The sequence below is a fragment of the Semicossyphus pulcher genome, unplaced genomic scaffold (genome assembly GCF_022749685.1).
Source record: "Semicossyphus pulcher isolate SPU_LCO1_2020_fin unplaced genomic scaffold, fSemPul1.0.p SCAF_10, whole genome shotgun sequence".
NCBI classification, from domain to species: domain Eukaryota; kingdom Metazoa; phylum Chordata; class Actinopteri; order Labriformes; family Labridae; genus Semicossyphus; species Semicossyphus pulcher.
Window position 1 is genome coordinate 13519267 of NW_027211604.1, and position 14407 is coordinate 13533673.

Consider the following 14407-nt stretch of genomic DNA (forward strand, 5'->3'; position numbering starts at 1 on the left):
TACAGCCTATGATTAAATCTGACACGGTAACTTAAAGAACCACTGCCCCATAAAACACACAGATTGACACACCTAAAAATGTAACATAGGTAGTATTTATTGCAGGGCTGTTCTGTTGCATTTCATACAATTAACTTGTTATTTTCCATCAGCCCCTGCTGGTTCACTCTTTAGAAAATCATATATAACCATATTAGGTCAGAATAACCTGACCTGAGGCCAAATACAGGAAGATAGATTTGTCTCCAACTGTTGCCCCTCCCTGAAGGTGTCCTCCTTTGAGTGATGAACACCATGTTAATTAGGCCAGTGAACACCTCAATGAGCGAGAAGGGGGGATACTTCTTTGTCTGCCGCTGGTGTACTGGAGTACAACTTTCTACTGTTGGCAGAACTCCAAGTCCAGCAACAACCTTACACAATGAAAAAAATTGCAATAGCTACAATATAGTGCGTTTAACATTAAATGACAATTTCTTACAAGCTTAATTTTTGATTATTTACCATCATAAGAAATGTGCCTCTATATATGCCTCTGTTGTTAAGAAATTGTGGGCTGCATGTGGGGTGAACATGTGGACTCTTAACGCACGAATGAACATGCAGAAACACAACGTAGACACCCAGAAACCACGTTACAGGATTTAAAAATATATATAAATGTAAATATTTGTAGTGACACTGTCACTGTCTCTCTCTTCAGGGTGCAAATATAGTCTTTGTTCACGGCTGTGTACACTGTGAGCGCACCATGCGAAGCAGCGAGGCAGCGGTACCGGGTGGAGTTGTCCCCCTTGTTCTCACATGTGCTCCGCCCGCGTGCTCTGATTGGATTGAAAATTACCCCCGCTACATGCGAAGGGCGGTATCTGTGTGAATGTGTGTTTTTTCACCCTAACGCTAAGAAACGCCCACTCAGATGGCCGGTAAAGTCAGTTCAAACTGAAAAACACGCTGCCTGCACACAGACTATCCAGGAGACGTTCATGCATGGAGAAGAAGAGACGCTGCCTAATAGCCTACCTCTGAATGAGCCTCAGTTTTTTATTCAGAAACTCTTAACACAGGTTGCGTCAGGTACACACTTTCCATGATTGAGTGTGTCATTTTTATCTAAGCTGATACACTCACCAAGACTTGTCTCGGAACCTGCTGAGTCCGCTCCCTGGATGCTTTGGGTGAACAGGTGGCGCGAGCTCCGGTTCCCTTAATTTGTTATTAGGGGCGAGACGCAGGCAGAGCGGAATTAACGCACTTTACCGGACCTTAAGCATTTAATACCTGGCTCTAAGCTGGGCGAGGGACGAGCTACGTAGGTTCCCTCCCTTGTTAAAAGGAGAACATTTGTCAGAGAGGGCTGTGATGCCAGTTGCAGACAGCGACATGGTAGTGGACAACAGCCACGCGTTATACGAGGGTAAAACCGCAAACAGTAATGCCGGGAATGAGAACATCCCCCCGGGCTCCCTGAGCAGTCCCGCTGCGGACATCCTGAAGAACTTTTACCACACCAAACGGGTCGGGAACTATCTGATCGGGCGGAAGCTGGGAGAAGGATCGTTCGCCAAAGTTAGAGAGGGTCTCCACGCGATGACTGGAGAGAAGGTAAGCAGAGTGGAAATGTAACAGGGGAAATTGTGTGCTTTATATTTTCTATTTCTTAGCATATTTTTAATGCATCTTGTGATCGGAATTTTCTTTTCTTTTGTCATTATGTCCTGCACTTTAATCAACAATCAACTTTTAAGAAAGAAACCACACTTTTGGTGTTTTATGGTTTTTAATTTCCTTTCAGTGGACAGTGTCAGCTGTCACGTTGCTCATACCTCCACGTGAAACAAGACAGAATACTCTTCGCTTATCTTTATTGACAGTCTCGTGATACATTATGACTTGACAACATCTTATCTAGCTTTTATGTTTCTCTGAGAAAGTGATCAGCCTCGTTTGCATTTAGAGGCTTTGTTAATGAGCTCATGCGGCACCACCAGCTGCTGAACCATGCTTTACGCGCAGCAGGGCTTGTTTTCTAGCCAAGCCCCAGTGACAATATTTACTTTTTGGGTGTGAGAGTAAGATAGAGCTATTGCTTCCTGTATTTTTTCTAACATGTGTTGGGGAGGACTAGGTATGCGCATTTCTGAACGCATGCTTTGTTTGCCGCTGCTGCTGCTGCTGCTGGGGGTGATCTCACTGCTCTGGGCGCGCAAGGCTGTGATAGGGACAGAGGAGAAAATTGGCCGGCCTATGAGGGAGCAGAGCTGCTACTTGCATATGAAATCATGTCGTTGATAAATGGGCTCCTGCCTCATTATAATTCTGCCAGCGCAGGGCTTTGAAATGGGCTTCCATTGGCCACTGGTTGCCTTTGTCTCTCCAGGCTTTTCTGCGGAGCAGCCAGGGCATTTGCATAGACTGAAAACAAGTACCCCCTTTTTTTCTATGTGTTTCCTACACATATATACCTGTTTATGTACAACAGAATGTGTGCCACTAAAATTACTAATTAGCATATTTAAGCATATTAGCTCATGCTGTGGCCCCCTCCTTACTATCTTTTGCTTTGAGGAAGATAGAAAGCACTCATCTCCCCTTTCCTTCACTCTTTGTTGAGGATGATGCAAACACTGGCAATCACAACCAAGCACATCACATGGTCTCTCGCTCTTTACTCACTCTCTCTCTCCCAGTCATTCAGTGTAACACAGGGTCCAACAGGCTCTGCGAGGGAGGGGGCAGCGAGTTTATTCAAGCAAAAGGGTAGTCAGGGGGAAAGGACATACAGGAGATCCTTTTTTAGCATCATTAGAAAGTCAGAGTGGATGCTGGAGTGTGTGTGTGTGTCCTCAGAGGAAGGGGGTATGAAAGTGAGGAGAGGTGAGGTGGTGCTGTCATGGTCAGGGGGGCTCAGTGGGGTCATATGCATGTGTTTTTGATGTCTGTAACCCACTTTCCCCTCCATTCTTCCCCCCACCTCCGCCCTTTTCTGTCTGAGGGGCGCCTGATAAACAACTGAATCCCCCCAGAAGGCCCCCTGGCTGGGCACACCCCTCCCCCCTCGATATACCCACCCCCCCCTTCTCCTCATATAGACTAGCCTACTGTAAATACAGTGCCCCATCCCCCCATACATACCCCTCACCCCTTTTCTTACCACGCTGCCTGGCGTAAACACGAGGCCATCTATTACTGTACTGTGACAGCTACACACACACACACACACACACACACACACACACACACTTAGAGCCAGGTTTAATTAGCAGCTGTAAAAAAGGTTTTCAGAGGTGAATCAATTATGGGAGATGAAAGGACGATTGTAAAAAAGAAAGACAAGCTGAAGGACAGAAGAAAGAGACACACACAAACACACACATGCGACCACTTTGGCCCTCGCCATTTCATTAATGGATATGGTGATTAGTTTCACCGGTCGTGCCTTTCCACGTCTGCCGGCTCTCCTTGAGATGATTTGCTGTATATGGTAGCCATGCTCTTGAACCCAGTCTAGACTGAGACACAAGGAGACGCGGGCGAAGGATGAAAAAGAATTTATGGGGACGTTATTGAATGTAATTAGCTGTGGAGGCAAGCAAAGTGTTTGTCACGGAAGGTAAAGGACATGTTCTGAGGCTTTTATGAGGAGAACGTGCAGGTTTTTATCTCCGATGAGACAAGGGCGGAGAGACGCAGACAGAAGTTGCCGGGATGAGTAATTAAAGACGGGGAAAAACTTCTCCATCTGACTGGCAATCTGTTCTCCTCACTCTGTTAAATCTGCAGGCCCTAATTTATCCTCCCTCGGTCTCGTTCCTGCATTTGTCGCCGCTCCTCATGTGTGTTTAGCTGCAACTAAAGTCTGTGGCAAATGGGGGAAGACTAAGAGTCCATTTGGCCTTGGCGCCTTCTCAACAGATAGGGTAACATTTGCTTTTCCTCGGGTTTATGATGGTTCATTAACCCCTCCAACATACACACACACACACACATCCCCCCTCCTGCAGCCTTAGGGCCCTATCGCGCCTGGGTTGCCCCACATTGAGAGCAGCTGTGCGGGAGAGGTCAGTGTCGTGTAATACACCCTGCTAGGAAACTGAGAAGCTCCTCACCTGTTACAATACAACTCTCTAAAAAAGCACTTCCCACGACTCAGTACTTCTATTCACAATCTAGAAAATCTTGACCTCTGGAGGAGTCTTTGTCTAGAATAAATTCTTACTCATCTCTTTAATTTCTCCAGGTGGCCGTGAAGGTGATCGACAAGCGTAAGGCGAAGAAGGACTCGTATGTGACCAAGAATCTGCGCAGGGAGGGCCACATCCAGCAGATGATCCGCCACCCCAACATCACGCAGCTGCTGGACATCCTGGAGACGGAGAACAGCTACTACCTGGTGATGGAGCTGTGCCCCGGCGGGAACCTCATGAACCGCATCTACGACAAGAAACGCCTGGACGAGAGGGAGACGCAGAAATACATCCGGCAGTTGGTGCTGGCCGTCGAGCACCTGCACAGGGCCGGCGTTGTGCACAGGTAAAGAAAAAGATCATGCAGACTTAAAGCTTTGCGCAGCTTGTGTGTTAAAGTTGAAAAAATCAGGCGTGATCCTCTTTCCCAAAGCGTGGGTTAAGTCCTAACCAAGTTTCCAAGAAAGCTACTAAGAAAATCTTGTACGATAAATAAGATTTATACATCCGCTCAATTTGTATGCACTCTGCCCAATTGTAAGCCATTCCAGTGCATTTCCCTTACAAATGCTGTTACATGGTGCGATACATTTTTGATGCGATCTGGGGAAAACACATAAACTGCATCTTTCAAATCACATTTCAGCTGTAAATCTCCCAAAGCACTTCCCGGGAATATCCAATTCTTTGTCACTCAGAGCCTGGGAACTACATTTCCATCATGGTGAGATGGCCTGTGTAGATAACTGTATAACAGGATTTCTTAAGAGGGATCTAAAGGCGCACAATAGGGCCTGAAAATCAGCCAGTGTGACCTACATTGGGAGGGGTGAATGTGTTGGGGCCTGCGGTGAAGAGGGGGGGCTGACCTCTTCTATTTGTGCATTGTATGAAGATCCTAGCAGAGATAAGTTATCTAATATAAATAATCACGCTGTGCAGGCGCCGACATGTAACCTTTTCTCTCTTTGTGTTGCAGGGATCTGAAGATTGAGAACCTCCTGTTGGACGAGCAAGACAACATTAAGCTCATAGGTAAAGACTCCTTAAATTAAAAAACAAAACAAAACAAGAATTGTATTAAAGCAGCCAGTAATAAAATAATGCCTTACATTACAGCAGATTGTCCCACATGTGGTGAGGGGTTAAGAGCAATTAAATATCCTGTTAAAACCCTTACGAGCTCTCACCATAGTGCTAATCTGCTTCTGTTTGTGTGTGTAACACTCTGACGAGGCGACTCATTTAACAGGGAGGCTGAATAGGCACCAATAAACCCAGAAATAACACCCACCCCACCTCTTCTGTCCCTTTTAGATTTCGGCCTCAGTAACTGCGCTGGCATCCTGGGATACTCGGACCCATTCAGCACCCAGTGTGGGAGCCCCGCCTACGCCGCCCCAGAGCTGCTCTCCAGGAAGAAGTACGGGCCCAAGGTGGATGTCTGGTCCATGTGAGTGTATTCTCCTTTAATCATTTGTTTACTATCAACATATAATATAATCATGCTTTTCATGAGCTGGAGCTGAAGTGTGTGTTTTTCAACTTCCAGTGGCGTGAACATGTACGCGATGTTGACTGGGACTCTCCCGTTCACCGTGGAGCCCTTCAGTCTCAGAGCGCTGCACCAGAAAATGGTGGACAAGGAGATGAACCCTCTGCCCCCCTCTCTCTCCACAGGTAAATACCGATCACCTGTGCGTATGTAAATCAAATGAGACAAAGCATTCCGTTGTGGTTAAGAAAAAATATATCTATGAGTTCTTTAACCCGGCAGACGTTGCATTACCGTGGCCACTTTAATACCTACATAAGAGTGTAATCGCCCCTGAGGCTAAGGCTGATATTTAACACACAGGCTTAATGTAAAACTGGATTGGCAATGAGACAAATTAGGTTTATGATTGCACGCTACAGAATGAAAGGTTGATGTCATTTAAGACTGCGATGGCATGTTTTGTCGGTTGCCAAGACAGAGACACAATAGTTATACACGACTAAAAGTTATCCAAGCTGAAAAGGATTCAATTAAAAAGACATGGGGAAATGTGTTAAGACTAGCAAGCACGAAACGAGACGTGTGTCACGGGCCTGAAATTCAGCAAACAAACATTTTTTTTAATCAATTTTATTTCGCTTTTTAATGAGAAATTAATCAGTGCACCGAATCTCATGGATGCACACGTCAAACAGAAAGCATTTTTTATTAACACGGAAACTTTCAGCAGAAATAAAATCATCAGTCACCACCGCACTCAACCTTTGAGACATTTAGTGTATGCCCATTATAATTACACACACACACACACATCCATATACAGCCTCATATAAAATGGTATCATTTTTTAGTGTTAATTCAAGGACAGTAGCAGTTAAATTGTGGAACAACAATTACGCAACATGTAAAAGGTCAGAATGCATTCTGAACAAAGCTGGCAGAGAATGCGTAAACAAGTCTACCAACCAAGCTTGCGTCATGTTGACAAGTTTTATGCAACTTTCCAGTGAAGTCACTGGCACAGCACTAAAAGAGATTTTTTGATAACTCCCCTTCAGAGTCGGTCCTGAGAAAAGGACTCTCATTAAAGTCATTATTCTATATATAAGTTGATTATATGCTCGGACACATTCTGGCTAACTCCCAGCGTCACCTTTAATTAAGCTTAAGGGCTCATTTAATAGTCCTGTGGAACAACAAAAGGAAATGAGTGGAACAAATAGCACAGGTGTGGATGCACTTCTCTGGAACCGGTGACGCTCATACCGCAGACGCTTCACCTGAGCGTGTCCCAACAGTGTCACTCACTCACACGCTTAAGCCAGTTATGTAAGTCGCTGTTGAACTCAATATACCTCATCTGTGTTATGTAATAAGAGAAAGAAAGCGCATGAGGGCCAAGTTTGCGGTCCGTAGGTACGTGCACCGACAAAGGGCATCGTAAAAGTAGCGTCTCTGCCCTAAGAGCTCAATCAAAAACTGTTGACATGTGTACGAGGTAGCAGAATTATTAGGCAATAATTTATGATCAGTCCCGCAGTTGTCCAACTGAAATAGCAGCGTGTTTTTTTAAAGAGAACGATGTAATATAATTATGTTTCAGCGCTGGAAAACGTTTCTCCTTATGCAACGAGTTGAGTTTCAGTGTAAGCGCTGGCAACCGTATGAACATTTATTCTCCCTCCCTCTATCTCAGCTGCCATCTGCCTTCTGAAGAAGCTTCTCGAGCCGGATCCAAACAAGCGGCCAAATATTCACCAGGTGATGGCTGATTCCTGGCTACAGCTCGCCAACAAAAACACCGGGGCACCGTATCTCAACAGGTAGATGTTTAACATATTTTGTGCTCTTATTTTTGGAAGCTTACTTTTGACTCTTTGCTTTTTTACAAAATCACTTCAACGTGAAATGAAATAATCACAATGTATTAACTTTCCTTTTTTTTGTGTGTTTAGGATCCACATTGAGGAAATAAACCACACCGTGTTGCTGCATATGACGGAGAAGATGGGGTACAAGCACAGCGAGGTGCTGAGTGCCGTCCTCACCAACCGAGCCTGCCACACTCTGGCCGTCTATTTCCTCCTCAACAAGAAAATGAAGAGACTCTCAAAGGAGTATAGGGTGCGTCAATCCTTCCTAACATTCTCAATAACTATAAATCTGAACTGTAACACAGTCGACCGGGAATTCCCCAGTATTTCTTAATGGCTGTTTGTGTTCCTTGGACGGTCACGAGAGTGCAAGAGTCATAAAATAATTAATCTGGTTATTCATCAATAGATGGGCAATTGCTGACGCCGGTTGTAAAGTGCTGTTTGCTGTGTGTGTTTAGGAGATGCAGTTCCAGGAGAAGAAGAAAGGAGAAAAGCAGAAGAGCGAGTACTTTCAGACGCAGTGGAGGAAGCACGTCGACAAGCTCACCATTCCCCCCAAACAGACGCCCGTCTACCTGGCAGTCAGCAAGGGGCCCAGCAAGGAGAAGAAGCACCGAACAGGTGAGGAGTCGTATAGTGCTGTGAAATAATAATAAGATAAAATGCATTTGTTTTTAAAAATCACCACTTATTTTATGTATTTTTTTTTTTTACCTTTATTCATACAGGGTAGGTTGACTGAGCATGCATGTTCTTGTACGGCAACGGCCTGTTTTACACATACGTAGTTACCCAGTCTCCATCCATCCATCCATCCATCCAACCCCTCCTTCCATCCTTCAATCATCCATTGTTTGTCTGTCCACCCGTCCATCCATGTGAGAGGAAACCTCCTGGATAAGTTGCCAGTCAATTGTAGGGCAATTTTTTTTAAACGTTTACTTACCTGTGTACAGATGAAATGATGCAGAGTAGAAGTAAGTATATGATATGAAACTTGTCAGCAATTCAGCAGCATTTAAAAAGAACTGTTCTTTCAAGCAGTGCAAGGGAGTCTTAGTCTGTCGGATCACACAGATCTGTCATACAAGGATACTGGGGCAAATCTGAGGTCGAAGCCCCTTCCCCCCCTCCTCACTTAGCCTGTTCGAGATCCAGCATGTCAGGGTGGGGCGGAACAGAATGTTCTTGTACCTTTACGCGTACTTGTTACATGCAATTAAATCATGATGTCTGTGAGAGATATGTTTTTTCACCGACATGACCTATAGAATCTGTATAGACGAGGGCGTAGGCAGGCACTCAGCCAAAAGAGTTCATGAAGTCTGTCAGTTGTATAAACAACCAGTTGAGCAAAAAGTGATGTAACAAATGCTTGTTTGACACACTTTGAGAAATGCTCATCTACTTCATATTTCTTCCTCAGGTCTGTTGCGTGCTATAACTGGAGGCCATCGTAATTCACCTTTAGCACCACCCGGCACCGTCGCTTCCTCCTCTATGGAATATCTCGAGATCCATCCGCTCTTCCCCAACACCCCTCAGCAACGAAGGCGCTTAGCCACCCTCCCGCAAGTCAACACGAGCCCCGAACACAACATACCCGCTCCCCCGGCTCCGTCGCCGATCGGCATGCATTCCTTCGGCTCCCTCTCCAAAGCGGAGCAAATCGAAGACACCCCGGCTTCGCCCTGGTACAAGCTCACCAACGGGACTCTGTCCCCGCCCCGCCACGTCTCTGCCTTCCAGCCCGACTCCTCTTACCTGAAGAAGGCCACGATCCCCAGTCCTCCCGTCCTCATTGTCAACCCGCAGCCCAAGAAGAGCATCTCGTCCGATTGGTGCGGTTCTTCTGATACCAGCGGCAGCCCCCCCAGCACCATAGGAAGCCCCCCAGGAAGCTCTGCATTCAGCCCTCCCAAATCCGCCTTTAGTCCCCTCAACCCCACCTCGGCATTCAGCCCTCCTTCCAACAACAGCAGCAGCAGCGATCCAGACAGCCCGACACACCGTAGCAAGTTCCCCTCGATGGGAATCGGACAGATCCTAAAGAAGAAAGTTCAGCTGCAGCCGTTCAGCTTCAGACCTGAGCAGGTCGTCGAGGAGGTTGTTTCCCCGCCTCCCTACCCCATGCAGACGCTCCTCTGTGCTTCAGGTGCACTCAAAACCCTCTGCTGAGGGAAACAGGACAAAAGAAAAATGAAAGAAAGACTCAAGGCCCCTTTCAACATTTTGTGTAAGTTGGAGAGGTCTTCCAGAGCGGCCTTTTGAACTGTGATCTGTCCCTTTATTGCAACTGAGCCACTTTTCACGAAGGACTTGATCATTTATAAAAGAAAAAAAGACAAAAAAAAAAAAAGGGGGTTCAAGAATAAAATCGTTACCGCTCTCATTGTGTAATAAGAGGTGGTGACATTGAGAAGATGAGATTTGAAACAGATCCCTGAGCGATTACTTAGCCTCGCTGTGTCCTAGATACAGAGTGGACACGGGACATCATGTAATAAGGGCCTTGCCGACAAGGTGTAAAAACACACACACACACACACACGTAACACTGTATTATAGACTGAGTTTAGAGCTACTCTCTTATGTAATATTGCTGTAACTGGTTACTAATTGAGCCGCAGACTGATTCACACCAGCTAACAGACCCCAACCCTGCCCCTGACTACATGTTTAAATGTTTTGTCTCTGTAAAAAACTCTCTTAAGAAACACACTGACTTCCAGCCAGCCGGCACTGTATCCTCAACGCTGACTGGACGACGAAGCTCACTGCACTATTCTTAAAAAAACCAAAACCTATTGTAACAACGGTGTTTACCATCTTTTACCTCACTGCATTATTCATACGTAAATGTATAACAGCTTGTGTGGATTCTGCCACAGTGTAGCAGTGTGTGAGCGTTAGCGCCATTAGGAATCAACACGCTGACATAGACGTAGGTACCAAGAATAGAGTCACTCACTTTTTATAGCGTTCTCATACAATATCACTTAACACTGATAATAATTCACAGCTATAACTTTTTATACACAAGTCTTACATCACCTCAATAACCCACAGGGAACGGTTAAAGTCTAACTGACTTTCTCACAGGAGGATACGCCTGTTCATCGTCAGTTTTGAACAAAAAAATAAAAAGATAAAAATAAAGCATCGAAAGCCTTACGAAACTGATCGACCTCGCCAATAGCCGAGGGCAGGAAGGTGCGAAGAAGTGCTACCGCGCGACATCCATGAAAATAATTCACTTCCTTTTGTCTTAATGCTGTAGTTTGTGCAATAGTCTTAAATGTTAACTGCAATGAAGAGTATTTGCCAAGAGCTCTCTGAGAGTGATGTGAAAATTGTGCTTGTAAATAACAGTACGACTCCTGTGTTGCTGTCGCGTTCGCCGTCCTGTGAGAAGGGGATTTTGAAAAATGTCACTTTTCACGTTTTAATGGCTTCTTGAAACTATTTGACTATACGACCCGCAGGCACACGAGGCTTCTCACTGTTAAACTGTAGAATCTCTTCCTGTCCAAATGAAAAACTTGCATGCAATGTTTCACGAGTCGAACTGTACTGTGAACATTTGAAATTTTATGTCTTTGTACCTTTTTTCTGGTTGATACTGAGATTGATACCGACTCGGGGGTCTTTTGTAAGATTTTGTAACGGATGGTTTTGTTTGAGTGTCGAGAGATTTCTATGCTGTACAAAGTATTTTAAATATTTATACTGAATCCATTATGTGTCTGTCTGGTCTTTTAAATGCACCTGTCTGCTTTCATTTCACATCTACTTTTTTATTAGCTACAGAACTAATACACTTAAAATACCACGATTAAGCAATTCCACAATAATCCACAGAATTCAACATACTCTTTAATTTATGTAGAGTTTAAACAGAGCCACAGGCGTGTGATTTATTCCTAGAGCTCCTCTGTGAAGCTCGGGCCTCTCTGCTTGAGGAGGGTGTGCGTTCCTTTACGGCCTCAATGTGCCACTTGTCTCACATACCATAAGCATTTCCCACAAGGCACCTGTGGTGGGTAAAAACAGAAAAACACACCCTTGCAACAGCTGAAGAATCCCAAGGCCTGATATACACACCCCCCAAACATATATTACAACCCCTCCCTCTGCTCTCACACACACTGTAGACACTAATCTACTCAGCTGTGGCCCCCACCATAAACCTCTTTGGGTGACACTGGCCTGACGAGACAAAGAAGGGGGGATCACCAGAGCTCTGAGACAAACACGTCGCAGGACGACACAAACAGGGCCGTCCGATTAAATCGGCGTGGCTAAGCTGATAAAAGCCGAGGGGCAAGAGTGGCTCCGAAATGCATTAGAGCCGGAGCCTTTTGTTTATCGAAGACAGGCGGACAGTTAGTCAGACTCCCCGGGCGGTCCGAGGAGAAAAACATGAATACATTTGGCTTAAGCGCGGCGCTGAGCGAAAGGATGGCGTGCACCGCGGGGCATGTACCGGTATTACCTGTACCATTTTAAACTGCTCTGGGGAAACCTGTTAAAGGTGCACGCGCAGATAAATATGTACTACTGAGACAGTGGAGCTCCATGGAAGACACCACTTATGATGATTTATAAACATATCAGTTATGTAAGGGATCGTGACGGGAGATACCAGATTAGGTAACAGAGCCAGAAATGAATCAATAAAGAGTTTGAAAATCAATTTTTAAGCAACAAGAGCTTCAAGAAAATGAAAATGTTTCTTCAGATTTTTGATAATACAAGTAATCTTAAAGTCAACATGGTCGCTGACAAGATTTTCATCACATTTTCATCATTTTTGAATCATTGAAACTATTAATGTAACAAGTAACATCCAGAGTAAATGAATGAAAATGTAAGAATTTGCAGCATAAGACTGCCTTTTGTCGGATTGCCACCCCAGGCATAATCTCAAGAAGCATTAACGGAGGAAATCCATACCGACGAGATAAACACAAAAACATTATTTTTCCTAGACGTCCAGATTATTTCACGTTAATCTGCGTGTAAACAGGACAAGTCGCAGTGATGAGTCTGTGACAAACAAACATCCGGCCCACTGTCCCAGCGGGGGTCGGCACTAAGTTAATATTTGTGGCTATAATCATATTAAGGGGAATTTTAATATCCGGAATTACGTCTGAAACTGTACGAGGCCCTGAGTGCGTCAGATTTCTCCAAGAATTTTTGGGAACATTTTGGGATGATGGATAGTTTTGTGTTTATATTTTATTATATGTCAATATTAGAAGACGTGTGTAACACCCAGGAGAAATTAAGCGCACATTAAACAGCTGATATCTTTGTTGTACCCAAGACTCTGCATGCACAGATGCTCACAAGAGCCTACTCATGTCTTTGACCACATAAAAAACATATTGTACCATTTAAATCACTTATAATATGAGGTCAAACTGACCACTTACTGTCCAGCAGGACTTTATTTCTGTCAATCTGTTCAGGCTTAGATCCTGATGACACTAATCCTGTTTTCAGTCCCCTTCTCGTCACATATACGCACACACACACTCACACCAGGGTGTCACTGGCAACAGGACGAGCCTTTGTGTCTGAGAAAAACAGACGATTAACCTGCTGCACAGTGACGGACTCCGGGGATGTGCGCACACACACGCAAACACACACACATCCTGGTTCACAACCTGACAGACCAGCGGTGCTTTCCTCAGCAGATCTCACACACGCAGAGGAAGAGGAGGAGAGAGTGAGAGACGACCAGACAACCTGGCAGACACCGGCGGACACAAAGATGCAGGGGGGGGAATAAACAAGCAGATGTTTCTAATGAAGGCTTTGAGCGCTCTGAGGGGATTTGGGTTACTCTGTCGGAAACGTCTCTGACTGGCCGGCGATCCAGTTCGATCGCAGACACAGATGAGGGTGATTAATGAAACAGGGAGGCTGTGGCTTATTAGAGGTTTTACGCTTTCGCCCTAGAGGTGCGGTGTGTGAATCAAAACTGGGCTAAGTTTCCCAGATCATCCGACACCCAGTGATTCCTGAGATTAATTTGGGAAGTGTAACCCCTCAGATGAAGGGGTTAACTGACTGACCTGCCGTCTAGTCTGAGACACAGATGACAACAGACTGTCTTAATGAGCATATGTCAACTAACCATACAAGTCAGGTTCTCTTGAAAATAAAGTTTAGTTTTTTCAAGTACAGGGTTTCTTTTGATCTTTTTTTGTTGTATTTTCAGCCAGAAATAAAGAGGGGTTCTCTTTTGTACTCGATTGAAACTATTAAATATTGCTATGGCAACATGTAAATACATTCACATTAACAAAACAATCCTTTCTGAATTAACTGTAGATGAAATATAACACACAGCACACATAGAATAAAACTAAAGGAGGCTGTGCTGTGGAAAATCAAGGGTTAAACCAGGAAATGGTCACAAACATGCTACGAGCAACTGGTGGGGCGTGGTTCTTTTGTCAGGGGAACCCAAAAATTAGGATGGGAAGGCAGGACATTGCCATTAATTAAAAAACATATTAAACATTATTACAATGAGTCTGTTCCTCATCTTTTACCTGTTATAACCCCTCACACACACACACCTCTCCATACAGTGGAGAATAAAAACACAGTGCTCATTGTTCCCTGCATTACAGAACAGAAAGTGCTGCTACATTTGTCTCTTAACTCCTCAAACAGAAACATTTTCCTCCTTTCAAAGTAATTCTTTTCGTTTCATGGAAAACAACAAACATATTTTGTAAGTTGGCACACAGGTGGCACTCCTTGAGTTATTTTCTCTCTCAAAAACAAGATCAGAAATTCAATCAAAGAGCACAGCTCGGCCA

At 44.7% G+C, this 14407-nt stretch overlaps 1 protein-coding gene across 1 annotated transcript; it reads left to right on the forward strand.

The window, feature by feature from the left end:
• Positions 1–969: 969 nt before the first annotated feature.
• hunk (hormonally up-regulated Neu-associated kinase) lies at positions 970–11296 on the forward strand. The gene is made up of 9 exons (XM_069677341.1): positions 970–1605; positions 4241–4533; positions 5167–5222; positions 5505–5640; positions 5740–5867; positions 7382–7508; positions 7641–7809; positions 8021–8183; positions 8989–11296. The coding sequence occupies exons 1-9, from the start codon at positions 1363–1365 to the stop codon at positions 9738–9740; spliced, it is 2067 nt and encodes a 688-aa protein (XP_069533442.1). The 5' UTR covers positions 970–1362; the 3' UTR covers positions 9741–11296.
• Positions 11297–14407: the final 3111 nt, after the last annotated feature.